The 19,181-nt window shown below is 37.0% G+C and overlaps 1 protein-coding gene across 1 annotated transcript; it reads left to right on the top strand.

Annotated features, from left to right (window-relative positions):
* The first annotated feature begins 702 nt into the window (after positions 1 to 702).
* Positions 703 to 16,538, top strand: LOC585047 (chromatin modification-related protein MEAF6). The gene is made up of 6 exons (XM_784888.5): positions 703 to 856; positions 9,541 to 9,653; positions 11,116 to 11,200; positions 12,177 to 12,213; positions 14,216 to 14,405; positions 15,861 to 16,538. Exons 1-6 carry the CDS (start codon positions 776 to 778, stop codon positions 15,907 to 15,909), a joined length of 555 nt encoding a protein of 184 aa, XP_789981.3. The 5' UTR covers positions 703 to 775; the 3' UTR covers positions 15,910 to 16,538.
* Positions 16,539 to 19,181: the final 2,643 nt, after the last annotated feature.

Genomic DNA, 19,181 nt, shown 5'->3' with positions numbered 1-19,181 from the left:
TACGAAATATTGGCCATGATCAGAAATTGCGTAGAAAAGAGTCACGCCCTTGCCTCCCCCTGTCATTTATTCTTTCTGTTTGCTCCCTCCCCCCTTCTTCTTTCCTTTTCTACTCTTCTTTTTAAAAATTAGTGGCCGTGGACGGCCTTGCAGGCGTTCTACAAAAAGTCACTAGGCCCCCATCTCGGGATTTCTGCTGATGGTTCGGTTACAAAGGAGGCGAACCATCAACTCGAAAAGAAGAGACAAATGCAGATGCTATATCATGACAAGAAAATCATAATAAAATGTTTCCAAAAAAATCCGCTTGAATTAAAAATGAGGCACACATTTGTTTAAATCGACTTTAATAATTGTGAAGACTACCGGTAGATTAATTGACTATATAGCATACAACCATTGGTGGACACAACCTGAATCTAAATCTGAACCCCCCCCCCCCCCTCCCCGTCTTTAAAAAAATAAAAATAGAGGGAATAGCAGGATTTTCAAACAAGAAAGGATAAAATGTAGGAAACACAATCTACACACATCTATAGATTATAGGGGTGTACTGAGCAAGCACTCAAGTAGCCTATGTGCCCCCCCCCCCCCCCCCCCCCCTCATGATTCTGCCATTGAATCTCTATATATACTTCGGATACGCTTTCAGCGACAGCGCCATTTTATCGGATACCGAGATTATGTGCATATACCGTACGTACGTACGCAATATTAGGCGCTGAAGTTGAACATGTACATGTAGGTTTACTGTACAGTTAAAGTCAAGCCTAGAATGTCGTCGAAAAATGTTTCACAGGCGTCCGATACAAGAACAGAATTAGCAGAATTGGTGAAGAGAAGAACAGAAATCGCTGTAAGTTCTATGACATTCTTGTCTATATCAGTAATACTAGTAGTAAATTATACAAATAACGCACGTCCCAGAGTGCAATAGCGGTGAATGCAGTACGCGCGAGGTTTCTTTAGATTGGTGCCGCTCTGTGCAACGAGCCGCTTGCGGCGAGTTGACAGTGCGAACCATCTGAAGAAACCGAGCGTTTACTGCATTTACGTTTTGCACAACAGGGTCAAGTGCGTTATTTGTTTTATAAAATAGCGACACAAATAGCAAAAACGAAACTTTAGATCTAATAAGTTAGAGTCTACGAGAGTTCGATCTAGATCTAGATCTAGAGTTATGTTGGTTCTACTTCTAATTAGACTAAGACCTTGCAGGCTTACCAAAAAGTCAATGGGATTCATTGCCTTGATTAAAAATAAAATCCATACAGTGGGTCTAGAGACGAGTCTACATCAGACAGCTGAAATTCCTGGCTTCATTATAAAATCCAAAAGTCAAAACGGGCCTAAATCCAAGGCAAAAGTCAAATAAAAATTTGCTTTTTAAATATCCCGCTGGCCGCTCTAGCTAGCTAGCTAGAGCTAGCTACGCGTACGTTGCGCTGGGGATCATGGTGAAGCGTACAATATTAGCTACGCGTAGCCTACAATAATTGCAATGCAACTCGAGGGAGCGCGTACTACACGTACGCGCGCGCACTGGATCTCCATGGTCACGCGTACGCACCGTGCAATATAACTTTTTACTGCGCTTTTTCTGCACTCATTTCTGCAAAATCGTGCTTGCATCAAAATTTTTTCAATGTCATGTGACGCGTATTGACCAATTACGATGCTTAAAATACTAGAGCCATTTTATAAACACAAATAATTCATGTTTGCGAGTGCGAGTGCCAGTCACTATGAACATGACAGACAATGAAAGCGGACAAAATATACAGTTCCTCGGCTAGACAAAGGAACATCAATTCACTGCTATTATGTAAAAATGTGTAGAACAGGTGAATATGCATGTGACACCTGTTCTACACATTTTTACATAATAGCAGTGAAGGGATGTCCTTTTGTCTACCTGAGGAGCTGTATATTTTGTCCGCTTTCATTGTCTGTCATGTTCATAGTGAGTGGTAGTGCATGCCGATTGCCATTGGCATTGCACGCAGTTGCATGTATGTTGACAGTGCAGTGCAGTGTAGTGTAGTGCCTGGCCCTCTTTAGCTTTAACTAGGGAGGCCAATGCCCAAATCTAACTTTTTAATTACTGATTTGTTTATAATAAAACAAACATTAAAAGAAAGCATTTTCTTTCACTAAGAAAACTCACCCATCTACTGACTCCAGAAGTTCCATAAAATAGGAGATATCCAGCTAGTTCCTATGAGCTTCCTTCTACGCCTGGCCGTACGTAAGAGCCTTGAAACAATCAATTTCATGGTCCCAAAAATTACGTCGAGAATTAGACAGGCCCGAGGGAATGGGCGTGTCATCATGGTCATTGCCCGGACAACAAGTTCAAAACTTCGCGCGAAAGTACATTCATCATCACCGGCTAGCCTTGAATTAGTCGCACACACCGACACAGTACTGCAGGCCGTCCAGGTACGGTAATTGCATGCAAGCCGCAATCGAGCCATGCTAGCCATGCCACGGCATGGAGGGTCAAAAGAGAAAGCTCGGAAACCACTCATTGTAAATTCAGAAAATTATTGAAATAAATAAATAGGCCTACCTTAGTTTTGATATGTATTCCAATTATTTCCTCATGAGTAAAGATCAATCTGACACTGCAAAATCCTACAGTTGCAGCGAACACAGTACGATCGATAAATCCAACAGTTGCAGCGAACACAATACGGAATCAAACATAGTCATTAGGACTGGACGTGTACTGACGGAGATATTTCTCTCCCTCTCTCTCTCTCTCTCTCTCTCACTAACCATATGATGATATCATACACTAAAACACACACGTTCAAACACTTCTCAATTGGAGTATAGACTGCTCACGTAGACTTTTTTTTTTTTACTGAAATGTCTTTTTTTACACTTCTCATACATTACTGCACGACACTGACCTAGTGCTGAGAATAAGGTACTATGTGTGAGACTACGTCAAATTTGTTTTGCGCGCGATGAGACCGGAGCTCATACATATTCATATAATGATGTCGCAAGACTTCAATTTGGGGCTCGAACAATCATGTCTCTGTTCACAGTTTTCCACCCCAATTTGAGATGGCTCTAGCTATGGGGCTCAAACCAACGCAAGATTGACAAAAACATCGTACTCTATCTACCTTCGTATGTGCAGTTTGTAAAAATCTGCAATTAAAAAGATATGATCGTTTTTCGTTATATTTTCTAGTTGTTAAAAGTGACATTTGTGCACAACTGATATGTTAATCTCTATCAAAAGTTCTTTGATATTAAATTGGTTCCATATTTTTAGGCTCTACCTTCAGTCATTGAGAAGGATTTTAGTGAGCTAACCTCATCGCCCTCTAGGACCCTTCTAGTTTCTCTTGTGCGTCCGTTATTTTCGTCTGCTAGCGCAATTATTGGATCAAAATACGTCAAAATCTGCAAGATCGTCAACAAAGGGTGAAAGACTGTTACAGATCCGTGATTATAGGTATGTTGTGGAGTGTGTAATTGTGTATTTGTTATACATTTTATTCCATAGATATTTGTTTTCTTTTTTTTCCCTTTTTTTGTCTTCTGGTAATTTTCTGACTTGGACGACGAGCGCACAAATCGTAGGCGTAGAAGCCTTACGCCCGGGCATTGGCCTCCCTACTTTAACAAGTGCAGTGTTGAGTGTGTGTAGAATGTACTACAATACCGCCCAGAAGTTATTGGGCATGTTTTTGCGGGGCGGGTTTTCCCCGATGGGTATTTCACGATAAAATGACGATAAAATATCGATGAAATACTGATAGAATCACGATAAAAATCACGATAATTTGCACACTAATGAATGATTTCCTCTATCGGGGGATGCGTGTAACCCGCCTAATCCCCCGATAGTCTATCGTGTTTCATGGTGCGCGTATTTGCAACTAGTCAAGTCATGTCCTCTGCAAGCGCATGTCTTGCTCATCGCGCGCTAAGTCTTGATATGTATGATTTGTACGCGCAGTTCCGTATGTGTCTTTGTTTACGTCACAATAAAAAGTATTCACGAGTAAACATTACACACAGTTAAATACTAGTAAAAGCCGTCGCTAAATCACTGACACTGGGCGCGGATAAGCATCGGGTACTGATGCGGTGAAGCAACGAGTAGATCTAACTATATTCAAGTTGCAAAAACTTGCATGATTTGCATTCATTAAAATTATAATTGTGAGCACAATACCTTTCATTTTCACTGCCATATTTTCTGTTTGCCTACTCCAGATATGCGTATCTCATTCCACAACCATGAAAGTGGTGAATAAATTCAATTCAATTCAATTCAACCTCCACCAAATAAAATAAAAATATTCCCAAGATCGTCGCTTCAGAAAACACGCACGCGATCAGATTCTTACATTTGCCCTATCAGTATCACTGACAAGACTGCCGTAAGAAGGGTCTCCACCCCTAAAAAAGAAAACGTCCAATCATGGACATTCTTGCCTACTGGTCACGCGTAAAAGTTGCCAGGTGGACTAGTAACCAAGGTTACCAAAACACGCGTAAATAAACATTTTTAGTCGACGGCATTGGATGATTGATAAATAATAAAATCGGTAAAAATGGCATGGATCAATTACTGTAACTGTCTTCGGAGTGTGGATTAAACCAGAGTTGAATTAACAGGAAAACATGTAGGAGAGAGAGAGATAATTGAGAGGGAGGTAGTGTTGAGCTGGAGATAGATGAAGATATTATTCGAGAAGGAAAGGAGTTATGATCGAGGTCAGGATGGGAAAAAAAAACAAATAAAATGGATAATTATCTACTTAACAGGGTTGACTAAATATAAGTAGGCAAGACACCAATACGTTAGTCTATTTTCCGTACACCTTTCTACTTCCACTCCTTATTCATCGACACTAGACGAAAACGTTCATGGGTGGAGAAATGTGACAAAGAAGAGGGTGAGAGCATGGACCTACGTATTTGGAGAGCAAGAGAGACGAGAGGAAATCCCACTAGTATCTTCACGAGGGGGGGGGGGGGGACTACACGTAATAGAGAGAGAGAGAGAGAGAGAGAGAGAGAGAAAGAAAAATGTTCGATGGGAGCGCAGGCTAGCGAAATCATACTAAGGGAGACATTTACGTACATTTACTTTTGAGAAATAAACAGTAGGATTATGTCTGCCACATGCGTTGAGAGCTGGCTCCCCTCGGCTGACACATCGTAAATAACAAAGATAACATTCAATGACATCTTTAACCGAAGATTGAAAACTAGGTCATTCACACCTCGTTTTCTTTTTATCATTTATAATTACTTTGTACGATGGCGATGTTAAAAAATAGGATGTCGGAAAGGAAGAAAAAAAGTTGGATCGTAGATTAAATGACATTGATTTGCAAAACTGGAACGATGAAGTTCATGAAGTTCATGTTTCAATTACAGAATTTTTAAACAGGTAATCGGTTTGGAAGAATATATGTTAAAGTTGGATTTCAGTGATAGAACATCTCTTCATAAATATCGATTTGGTAATAGTAAGCTGCCCTGCCGTCTGCACCTGACCGTCACTAAAGTCAGCCTCTAGAAATTGTAGAATTGTGTTCCATATGTGATCTCAAAGTACAAGATGATGCATTTCATTATGTTCTCGTATGTCCAGCCTTTGGCTTTGATTAACATTCGCAATTATTTGTTAAGAGATAGTTAGTCAATTTAAGATTAAGAATTAAAACAAACCTTTCAACCTTTTAGATTCATTCATGGTTTGCTGCTTCGCATTAGAATATGATATAGATTTTATTTTTAAAAGCAGACCCGTATCACTATCATTCGCGAAGTTGTGTTTTATTTTTGTGGACATTTTTACAATAATAGCTCCTGTTCTAGTCCCTCTAACGTTTATTCGCGCTAATAATATTTATAATTAATTTGCCTGATGTTGCATTCAATTCATTTATGGTTTGCTGCTTCGCAATCGGATATAAAATAAATGATAATTTTAAAAGCAAACTCGTATCATTGGCGACGCAGGGGGGAGGGGGGTGGAGGGGAGAAGAAAAGAGAAGGAAGGAGGGGAAAAGGAAGAAGAGTAAATCTAAAAATAAAATCAAATAGACAGACGAAACAAGCAGAGAACTTCATCAATCGGAAATTCTAAGTTTTTCGCCAATGAATTGAATGTTTAGATGACAAGAGAGCTTGCGTACATTTCATATTGTGTTTCAAGTGTTTCTAAACAATGGGTTTGGAGTCGAGGTGTCTGGCAGCATGTGGTTATCTCAGAAGTTAGTATAAACAGATCATGTTCGCGCCCTAAGATCACGTGATCATAGTAGTGATGATTGAACCTTCGAGAGAAAACTATAAGCGCGTGCATTTTTTTAAATCTTTACCTCATCATCATGATCTTTTCTGTTTTTTTATTTCTTTGTTTTACCTTTTCTCGAAATATAAATATGTGTATGTATTCCCTTCGCTTGTTCCTTACGGTTCAAGGAGAATTACCCCCTTGCACAATCACCCCCCTTTGTTTAATTCCTTGTTTTTCGTGCTGTCAATTCGATCAATCATTTTTTTGTTGTTTATCCTTATTTCTTACCATATGTAGATCTTTGTTAAGCCGTTATTATTTATTATTATTATTATCATTATTAATCATTCTTCTGGTTTATTCCTTCATAAATGTGTTTTAATACTTAATGTTTTTCTTAGATTTCTTTCTATCATTTTATATTTTGTCCTCAATCCTCGTGTATTTCTTTGTTATTTCCTTATGTATTACTCCAATTTTGATTACGGGAGCTTGCCAACCCAGGTATGTGTACATGTATTTAGCTTGCATGCAAACTGAATGTCATAAAATGGAGATCGAGATCGAGGGGTTTTCCAATTCCGGGAATCCCTGAGCGCGCGCACTACATATCAAATTTCAACTACTTTGTGGACCACGAGGTACATTGGCTGATCGAGATCGCGTTGCTTTTGTTTTTGATAATACTGGTTTATGAAAATGCCGTTTGCGGTCTGTGGCAAAATTTGTAATGTGTAGGGACAGGGTCAACCGATTGGTATTATGAATGAATAAAATAATAATATTTTTTTTATTATTTGGAGTTACGGATCCTTTATTTATTCTGTTAATTTTCAATTCTCTATCTCTCTTAATTATCTTTGTCTGATATATTTCACTCTTCACTCCCTTCCCTCTTTCTTTTCTGTCCCTGTCACGCTAACGGTTACGGGTAACGGTACCCCTCCGCCTCTTCTCTCCTCTTCCCTTAATTATTCACGCCTTCCTGAAAATCTCACAACATACACATAATTCTTCTAGAAATAACAGCCGCATTTATCCATAAATTCTAAGATTCTACCCACATATTAGTTCTGATATGTACATGTAATGATGAATACTCTCGATTAGACAGAAATAACCGTCTGTTATGGGTCATTACTCTTTGATAAATCTTACATTTGTCAACATTCCTCATACACAGACGGTGACCCTTACGGCTCGCACGACGGGGGGGGGGGGGGGGGGGGGGGGGGGGGGGGTGAGCCTTTCTTTTCTTCCCGTTTTTCCTTAGATCTAATTTTCCGATCAGAAAGTATATATTTCTTAAAATTCTTACAATTTTAATCAAGTAATTGCAATGGCGAAATTTAGGCGAATTAGATCACGCGTTTATGAATATCAAAATATCACCGGGTCAAGCCGTGCTGACTCGTACGCACATGTAGGTATCGGACGTCCGGGAAAAAAAAGAGCATTCATTCACTCAAATCAAGATGGCTGCACAACAAATAATGTTAACGACAAGTCTTTCTCGGATTAAACATAAGCGGAATAGCCGTCGATATTAGAGACTGAAGCTTTCGGTCTAACTCTTGATAAACTCTCGGATCTCCTCTGCCATGAGCTATCCCAAACATTCCTCCCCCCCCCCCCCCCCCTCAAATAAAAAAAAGATTTCGTATCGTGGGGAAGGCCAAGACACCTGGTTCTTGGTTTCTGCACTTCTCTCATCGGATAACTTTTCTCTCCGCATGCGCAATCCCAAACATTCCTCGTAGCACATTGTCTCGTGTATTTATGCATGGAATGAAAAGAGCATTCATTCACGCTTTTGTGATGTAATAATCAAGTGATTGTGACGTCAGTGGCAAGCGCGCATCGGTATGTTTGAGGATGCGCAGGCTCAGCAAGCGTATAAATACAGCATGCTGTGCGCAGTTCTATCGTGATAATAACAAACTAAAAGGAAATATCACGATATGCATCGGGGATTTAGCGAGTTAATCAAGTTGAGGAAAAAAAATCATGATAGAGATGAATACAAATCACGATGTTTCTCACGATAAAAACACGATAAAACCCGTCTACAATCACGCTAACCTCGTATCGTGAAACACAATCCCGCATGCCCAATAACTTCTGGGCGGTATTGTAGTGTAGTGATCAAAATGCATATATCATGACCACTAATTGGGAAATTAAAAAATATTGAAAATATATAGCAGGGGACATGACCTTAGACATTATTTAGATTATACCATAGAATTATTTGAAAGATACAATTGTATTTCATTTCATGACCAGCGAATCAGACAATCATTTAATGATTTATGCTTTTGAATTTGAGATTTGACACTCAGTTTGAATAAAAATATACATTTAACAGGCTTTATTTATAGAATATAGACTAAGACTAAGTTATATTTTTCTTGGTAAAAATACTTGAGTTACTTGACCTACATGTACTGACGGCAGTGAATTGATTATTTTTTTATCATGATAAAACTGTTCGTGACTAAATGGGATTTTAAATTGCTTTGATCTAGATCTAGAGTTCTAGACCTACATCGTCTTGACGTCTTCCCTTATTTTCAGTGTAATAATATAAGTAGAGACTGGGGAAGTGTGAAAGAAATGTTGAATCGATCAGAAAAGGTTGATCATGTAGCATATTATTATTGGTTACCGCAAGGTTCTGGAAACAAAATGATAGGAATTTGGGCCCAGTCTTGGTAAAGTTACAAGCAATGTACACATAAAGATGTAGGCCTATATGAGACTACACAAACATGTGGCATAAAAATCTGTCCCGATTTGTATGATGTTACATGCCTTATTAAGAATATTAAGGCATTTGAAGAGCCATGCTTTTCAGGGAATATTTTTTATCTGATGTTCTTCCACACTTGAATAATAACATGAATACATGATAACACTCACAAATTATTTTTCACCTCTTCTAAGAACTTGACCTTCTCTTTAATGTCTTTATCCCATCACGCTTTTTAATAGTCTATTAGTGTCTTCCATATGATCATATCTGACTATTTTTTTAATTATTTAACAAATAGTAATTGTTTAGCTTTTGGTTTGTTATAGTTTTGTTGATTATCATGATTTTTATGTTCCAGTTCCCTTTTAATTGTATGTTGTGATCCAACTTCAAAATGCAATCCGCAAAAACACGTATACAAAAATAGTGCTCGACACGATTGGATTAGTAGGTCCTGTTTTAGCACCATTAAAATTGTTAACATTGTTTTCTTCATTTACAGGAGACACTTGCGAATCTTGAAAGACAAATCTATGCATTTGAAGGCAGCTACTTGGAAGACACAGCTTTGTATGGCAACATCATAAGAGGATGGGATAGATATCTAACAAATAAGTAAGTCAAAATAAAGTAGGGCTGCGACGTGTAGTCGAATGCTCTTGCCTTCACGGTTGACAACTACTCGGGTACGATTTCTTGTACCCGAATATTCGGCTGCAAAAAAAAAACAAAAAAACAAAAAAAATTGTCCAGGCCGACGCTTACCCGTGCCTGGGTAAGCGGCAGCCGCTGGCATGGTGCCGTTGGTAAAAATGTTTCCAAACTCAAGCACTGACAAACTCACCACTCAGAAACTGGGACAAAATGTCTGGATTTCTGTTTGGACTTGGAGGAAAATGAATTATTCTGCCATCTTTGGTTTTTAAAACAGCATTGTTTACTGTTATTATTATTATTAAATCGGCACCTTCAACTGCAACTCAAAGTAAAATTGCATGCGTTTTCGGCGACAGAACTGGGATACTGCTCCAGTGGTATGTATGGTGGTGGCAAAATTTAAAAAAAAAAAAAAAAAAAAATTAAATAAAAAAAACATGGCGTCCGAATATTCGAGTATTCGCTTGTAAGCCTGGAAGTGTACTCGGGTACCTCATTACACTGTTGTGCACAGCCTTAAAATAAAGTATTGATTACATCATTACAGTGGGTTTATTCAAATGAATTTATTTCTAACTATAGACAGTACATTGCTTTGAGACATTCCCAATGTGCTTAATTTCTCATGACTCAAGGACATGACAAGTGATGAATGTGTAGCTGCCAACCATTCCTATTTTGGAGGAATTGTTCTTTTTTTTGGAGGGGGGGGGGTGGCCTTCATGCTATTGTTTCGAACCCTAAATATTCCCTTTCTTTTCTTTTTATGAAATATTCTATGTGAAAAATATACAAAATAGGCTGTATTCCTAATTTTGCCTTGAAACTTACTTGAAAGATTCATAATTTTTGCTGTAAAAGGTTGGCAGGTATGTGAATGGTATGATGGATAATTCTGTGTCAGATCAGCAACAGGTAGGCCTACCTTTAAACCCCCACCCCCCTCAAATTGTTATGGGGTAATTGAGAATTTTCTAAGGGCAATTCAACCCATTAATAAATACAGACCACATTTAGGTAGTAAAATGTAGTGGAACAAAAAGGCGTTTCTGGAACGCAAAAGGCGTAATAGTTGGTGATGTTTGTGAATTAAAAGTTCTTTTTTTACATGTATTCATTTTAATAAAAGTTTTAGGTATCATCAATCGCAATAGTACATGTACATCAAGCCTCATGCCATGCCCTAATGATATGGTTCTATGTCATCTCAAAGCCATAAAGAATTTTATTATCAGCAATTATGCATTTTGCGTTCCGGCCACCTTTTCGTGCCACTTTATTTCGCTAAGCTACAATGCACATGTACATTATGAGTCCTGATACATCTTGCCTGTAAGTGCTGGTTTTCAAGAGATTTAGATTAATTGCTGGTTATTTTTTTAGAGATGATAATTTTGCCGATGGTATGTTTTACTTGCAGGAGCACCAACAGTAAGACAGACAAGCGAAACAGAAAATTTAAGGAAGCTGACAGATTATTTTCTAAATCAAGCATCACATCTCAGGTACGTATTATTTATGTGGATGGACCTTTTTGATTGGACTGTCAAATTTAATTGAAATCAATCTTTGTGTTTTAAAGAAGCAGAAAAACATATATGTTTTTAAACTTCTTCTATAAAACCTATTTCTGCATTGAAACCAAATTACGTAGGAATCGTTTTTTTAGGAAAAACACCAGCACCCCAAAAGTATCCCAATTGCAAACTTTTGGGGTGCTGCGCATCTATTAATTATGTCTCCTTTTCTGAAAAATTATTCCTACCTAGTTTTGTTTCAGCGAAGAAATAAGTTTTAAAAGAAGAAGTTGGAGAAAAAAATAAGGTCAAATGGGGTACCTCTCCCAGACGAGTTAAGAAACAGCACCTAATTTTACCTAATCAGAATGCTACCTGGATGATCGCAAAAGAGAGGTGACACTACTCTCAGCATTTCTTAAAAACAAATAATGCATCACGGATACAGTCTAATTTTTTTCCAAATTCACATTAATGTAATCAGTGGAATAGATTGAATTACAAACCTGCAACAAAGCAGATTCAAAACTTACACATTAGATAGCATGGCCGGGAGATGTCCCCAGCTTTGTTTCGGATGTAACATAAACCTATACCTATTGTTTAGGATGTGACATGGGTTTGTGACTGGTGTTAATACAAAATGTGATTTGGCAACAAGAATAACTTATGTGAATTGAAAAAAGTAGCGTACATGTACATGTACTGTGAGATGTCAGGCAAATCATCAGAAATGTACTTGGGGGACCTTCAAACAATGTTTCTTTGACAAAGAAGTAATTGATACATTTACGTAATTATGCAGAGGCGTATTGGATTTGCAGTGACAATCATATGTAATGTTTTCTGGTACTACATCACTGGTGTTGATTTGGCAGAGGATGCATTATGATTCACCCCAGGACATTTTGTGTACTGTAAATGAGTCTTCATTTAATTTTTTTTTTGGTTTACTTTTTAACAGGCATCTCTAGGTCTCAACGACTCACAGAATGAAAGGAGTAAGTATACTTTTTCTATTCAAAATAAGTAAGGCCAGTAAGAGCATGATGTGAAAACAATTGGAACAGATAATCTTCTGCAAAATATCACTACTGGTACTCTATATTATTCTTTGTCCAAAATTACTTATAACTAGAAATTTAATTCGTCACGAAGACGAATAAGGTGGTCTGTCTATGTCTTATGATAGATTTGAGAATGGGAGAAGTTATATAGACATGTAAACAATGATGATCATGATGAACATGATGATGATCATGATAGTAAAGGTGATGATGATCATGATAATGATAATGTTATATGATGATAAAAACGATAATGTTACTGATGATGATGATAATGATCATGATCATGGTGATGTTGATGATCATCATCTTCAGACCATGATGATGATGATAGTGACATTGATGATGATGATGATGATGATAATATTGATGATGATGAGTATGAGCATGATCCTGACATCTGATTGAAAAAATGAGGAAATATTTAGATAGCAAATAGTCTCAGCTACAACATACTAAAAATTGGGAGAAAACTGTTGAATAACAACCGAGATACTGGTCAAAACACATTGTCATGCAGATTCATGTTTTGAAAAAAGTGACCTCCCATAGACATAACACGCAAATATGACAAATTATGCATTGTCGCATTTAATCGAATATTTAACTATGATGACGTCATCTAAATGAAAAATAAATGGTATATTTCTGATAGAGAATTATCTCAGCTACAACATATCGAAATATGGGAGAAAATAAATTACTGATAAGCGAGATAATCTCAATTAAACAAAGACAAAAATGACGTCATCAACAAAATACATTTTCTTTAGTTTAGATGCAAATATAAAGATTTTGTTTCACTTTGTAGGAGTCAGGGTGGTATGAAATCATATCTCCAACTCATGCTCTTTCCAACCACGATATAAAAATTGGGGGTCGACGGACTATCTGAAGAGCTATTTCGATTTATAAAGTAGCATGTTTTTGATCAAATTTACATTATATTGCCCATAGCAGCACGCGTGGAATTTGAACTTTGACGCGCGCTCACGGCCTTATGAAAGGTCAAGAGTGACTGAAATTAATGTAAATTGTCATTTACGGTAAGAGGAATCTAAATCATGTAAACAAATTGAATTTGACCTTTTCCGCGCGTTGTGAGCGCGCGCACTGCGCGCGGGGACAAGTACGGACGGAAAATTTTGAAATGCTTCAAATGACCTGATTCGTACTCTCCTTTAGTAGTTAAGTGATTTTGAGCAATTTTAAATTTTGACGCGCACATACGCGCGCGTCATGACCTTTATGTGACCTTTGATGACATGACCTGTTGACCCTTGACCTGAAGTACATGTGATATGAATATGAATGAACTTTGAGTACGCGTCATGAAGATATGATGGATAATGTGATTACACAAAATGGCGCCTGGATGACGTCACGATGACATGATGACCTTGAAAATGTTCCTGTCACGTGTCAAGACAAATGACCTATGACTGTGCTAAAATTGAATCAAATTGACTAAACCAAACTTGAGTTATCCAGGGCACAAAAAACGGGAAGAAATAAAAATAAATAATAATAATAATAATAATAATAATAATAATAAAGAAAATTCTGACGAAATCAATAGGTGGTCTGTTGATAACAGACCACCTAAATATATTGTTATTTTATTTTTGCAAGTTGGATGCTAAATTTTACATATATATTGATATTTCATTTTTGAGATATAGGGTGATATGAAGATAGAAAGAAATACAAATAGATTACATGTATATCAGTAATTTCTTGGATACAAACAAAATTAACAAAACAAAGTATCAAAGCAAAGTAAAGTAAAGAAAATAAGTTAGTAATCTTGGGAAGGGTGGGGGTCTTTTTCTTAAAAACTATAATTTCAAGATATAGGTCATACCTAGAATGGTACACTTTAATATATCAAAGTGTTTTGCCTTAATCAGCATTTTGTGTTTCTTTACATTTTCAGAAACAGAAGCCAAGGATTCTATTAGCAACCAAGAAGGACCTGCCAAGTCAGACAAGGATTCTGTAGATGGAGGTGTAAGCAGTGAGACTGTAACAGATATGAAAGAACGACCGATGAACAGCAATCGCTCGGGCAAGATCCACAAGAGCTCGCATGGACACAAGAAGAGGAAAAACAAGAGCCGACACAGGTATATGGAAGGCAATTATATTTAAAGCCCAACTGCACTACTTATAGCTATTTGCGCCCTCTATATAGCAAACAATGCCCCCCATGTTCCCCTTTTTATTATGTTAATTGAGAGCTGAGTTGATGAGATGAACACCTGTCAGTGACCATGCAGGGAGGTCTAATCCCTACTGGCCAAACTAGTGCAGAGGGGCTTTAACCAAACTAGAAATATCTATTCGCTACATGTATTCATGTGTAAAGCGAGGATCCAACTGATGCATATGGCTTGTCATAGAGTACTAAAGTTGTCACATCATAAAAATCTATCTTTAGAATTTCTCGATTTTTTTCTTCATTTTCCAAAAGAGCATCACAAATAATGTCCGGATGTCGAAAACCAATTGAATATGTGAAGTATTGGCTGAGATATGACCATCTGAATTAATATATGTCCTATAGGAACTCAGTGATATATTGCTCTGGCTCGTAATGTTATAAACCAGAGTTCCTAAAGGAAATATTCAGATGGTCATATCTCAGCCAATACTTAATATATTCAATTGGTTTTAGACTTTCGGACATTATTTTTGATGCTCTTTCGGAAAATGAAGACAAATTGAGAAATTCCCAAAATAGATCTTTGATGACGTCACACTTTACCACTCTATCGTTTAAAAAAAAAAGGCTGAAAATGAAACATGTTGAATAGCATAATCAATTACCAGATATTTTGGGTGAAAGTTGGATTTAGCCCTCTAATCTCCAATATGGGTACTTGCTCCCTTCGTGCCTCCAAAGCGTGGTGTATGTATTTGATAAAAAAAGCATGCATTGGGATGCTCCGGATTTATGGAGCATGCAGGGAGAGACGCTACCTGCATCTTGGAGCTACATTTTTTCTAACAAAAATCCCTTTTAAATGGCAACCCAAGGAGCATACTTCACACCGTCTCCTATAGAAGTTCCACTGGATGTTTCATCACCGAAAGAAACAAAATTACTTAGTTGGCAAATCGGAATGAAATGCGTTTCTTCAAAGTGTGATCTCTTTACATACCAATACATGCATATATGAAGATTTTAATTAAAAAAGGACCTAAATCCATTTTTGTAACTTCGGAGAAAAAAAGAAATTGTTCACCAGATTTTGTACAGACGTCTATGGAAAAGTGATATTAGAAGGTGCATTTTTTCATAATTGCTCCCAAAATTTAAGTAAATAATTTGTTGAAAGACGGGTACTTAGGTGAACAATGTTCTGATATCAATAACTCAATTTTCATCAAAAGTGGATTTAGCTCCTTTTGGAATTAAGCTTCTCATATATACATATTGTAATTGGGCAATGAATTCAAATATTACCCCCAAATGAAATCTCACTTGTACTATAGCTTCTATGAACCCCCAAAACAACCTGATTTACAATGTCATGAGGACTTGATGTATAATAATGTATCTGTCCTTTGTACCACAGACTGGAGGGCCGTATAAAGAAGAGCAGACTGTCTGCCGATGACTACTGATTCCAAAGCCTGCTTCAGATGGCTAGTCTTCTACACACTCAATATCTTTGATGTAAAGCACAAAATGGTATCTTCAGCTGTTGGAGGTTTTTAAAATATACGAAAAGGACCAGAGTGTAAAGTGTAAATGATGTCATTAATCCTGTACATTGTTTTACTCCTCGTGTAAAATTGTACATAAAATTGAAAAATAATGTAAAAGTGATGGGTGTGTTTTTGTAAAGTGTTACCCGGTAATGTATATTGTATACCTTGAAAAATACCATCAATTCCTTTGTGGATTATTTACTTCACACTGGTATTTATTGGAAATTGCAGTTTTATTGAAATCATGATCCTAGTCTCATTTGGAATAAAGAGCGGGTGTCTTTGTAATAGGTTCATTTGTATGAAAGCAGAAAAATAAGAGAAACAAAATAGAGAAAGTTTAAAGTAAATTGGACCTATAGCAAGGGAGTAATGGATATCTGAAATATGAGATCACTAAATCTATGTGAATCCCAAATTTGCAATTTTGTTTAGTGGATTGTGACGTACATGTAGACATGGACAACCCTCCCGTTTGTTGTGTACAGTGACATTACCATTTTAGCCAATTTTGAAATAAATTCTCAAAATTAATAACTTTCTTATATTTTGTCCAGTGTCATTCAAACTTTATCACATTAGCTACCCAATCTCTATAACTACCTTGTTGAATTTTTAAAAGCTTTTTTGAAGGATTTTTATTTATTACGTTACTTGCCCTTCATGGACCATTAAAGGTAAAGACCAGTTATGGTCATGTGATTGCTATTGTGAAAGAAACGTTGTGGAATTGATCAGAAAAGGTTGATCATTTAGCATCTGCAAGGTTCTGGAATCATCTAAATGATAACAAAAATTGGCCCATTCTTCGTAAAGTTACAAGCAATATACAAAGAAAGATGTATATGGGACTACCCTATATCTGTCACAGACCATGAGAGAAACAAATTTACCAAATATATGAATTAGTAGGTGGTTTCCCGGCAAATTTTTTATCATGTATTGGTCAAAACATATTCTTTCACATGATTGGTAATGAGAGCTTCCATATCATTTTTTGAAATTGGAGCATTTCCAATACTGGTCTTTACCTTTAAGTCAAGTCCTGGGCTTTTCCTATTACTATTAAAGTTATGTGTACCATAATAAACTGCACCCCTACCAATGTTGACATTTGTTTATCAGCAAAAGACCAAGTCTGGTTGCTGGGGTGTGAAATGCTGAAGGCAGATATTGCTCGTCATAATGAACCCTAATTTTAAATCGAGGGGAATCACTTTGAGATAACAATAATTATAATAATATTCCACTTTTATATAGCGCTTATTACAAAATACAAATGTCTCTAAGCGCTTTACAGATATAGTATGACCCCGGTCATTGGATTCAATACTTACCCGCACACACTGTGTGCACAATCATCCTGGGGAGCATTCCAGCCAGGCGTTACTTGACGCTCAAAAACTGTTTGACCAACAATGACGGTCGCATCCTACCGGGTACCCATTTAACACCTGGGTGAAGAGTAGCAAGTGGAGGTTAATAGAGATCTTGGCTGCAGAGCAACTACATGTAATAGCAGCAACATTTTCTACTGGTAAACAAAATTCCCAGAGAAAGAGACATTGGTATCATCATTTCCCCAATCAATTATGATTTATGAATACATGTAGTATGATTTATAAAAGTGTACATACATTTTGTAACTAATAGAACCCCAAAAAATGTTTGTGAAAAGTAAAATTTTGCATAAAATGTTATTAAATTCAACTTTGTATATTTTGTGTTTTTCAACAATTCCACATTATATTACTGGAGTCATTTACAGTTTATTTGTGAGTTTAGTGGGTTTTTGATTTCATTATGGATCTATATAAAAACATGACAGTTATGGTACAGTCACGTTTTTAAGTAAAACCTAGCTGTAAGGGGTCACGTTTTGTTTAAAAAAAGAAAGAAATTATAGCCCCATAATCACCCCATAGGAGCAATGCACGTAACCGCCATTGAGTCACAAAATAGCTGCACTCTAGCCGTTTCAGGACCTTGTAAAAGTTGGTAGTATCTGACACATAATTTTAAGCAGAGAAAAAAATATTTAAAAAATTGGAGGGGGGGGGGGGGGGGGCTACTTTTCAAGCTTGCTTGCATGAAAATAACACTCTTTAATTTGTTTTGCATTGAACTCTACTGCAAATTGGGGGGGGGGGAGGGCTCTTTTTGGCATTTTGGGGGCTAATTCGCTCCAAATTATTTATTTTTGTATTTTTCCTTTAATTTCAAAATAAAAGCGAGGTCAGGCCACATAGAAACCATGCAATGCCACATAACACCACATACTGTATACCCTAGGTCAAGGGCCGACTTAACGTGGTATAATTTTTAACAATTTAAAAATCTACCTTTCAGTAAGACCCATAGAATAGCCATGGCCCACCCTGCATTGTGTTAATGGCTTTATATAGTCTTTATATGGCAAGCTTTCTCCCTCCCTATGTGACTGTTCCATGCATAGAAATCAAATTCAGATATACAGTACATGTATTTCCCAAGAAGAGTGAGCAAGCATAGGAGTAGTATTTGCAGGCTGAATGAGCATGTATGTGATACACAGCTGTGAAGAAGTGAATCGTCATTATTACTTACAGCTAGTGAGTGGGGTACAAGGGTACCAGTATTTATCCCCTGAGCTGCCTAGTAAAATATCTTCAAAGTAAGTGCAATATACCCTGCATCTCACCAAATGAAAGCCATTCAATATTTTTATTAATTGTATGGTATCTACTACCTGAATTTTCCTCACTAACGTTCCTACATATTTTACAAATTTTACAAAGTTCAATATTACAAATAAAAAGGGAAGAAAACATTTTTCAAGGGCTGCAAAAATACATCCATTGTTTCAGCCTTTGCATATTTAAATGCCTATTCACTGCTACTCTTTGCACAGTTGTAAATGGATATCTAGTAATTGCTAATAATAATTGTAGGACCCTCGGGAAGAACAGCATAAATGCTGATGAGGCTTCCCTTAGTAAACTAAATTATTTTTATTACCGGTACCAATTAATATTATTATTATTCCATAGCAGTGTGATCAATGTCCCAAATGTATCCATTTGTAGTCGGCGAGTAGCCAAGATTTTCAGTAGGTTGTTGGGGTTATCTTTCTGTGGGTGTGACTGTGTTTATAGTATGGAGGATATCGCAATTTTGCTGGTGTCTAGGGTGCGGATATTCAAATT

This window comes from Strongylocentrotus purpuratus, unplaced genomic scaffold, assembly GCF_000002235.5.
Source record: "Strongylocentrotus purpuratus isolate Spur 01 unplaced genomic scaffold, Spur_5.0 spur5_scaffold_2, whole genome shotgun sequence".
NCBI classification, from domain to species: Eukaryota; Metazoa; Echinodermata; class Echinoidea; order Camarodonta; family Strongylocentrotidae; genus Strongylocentrotus; species Strongylocentrotus purpuratus.
This window is presented reverse-complemented; position numbering and strand designations above follow the sequence as displayed.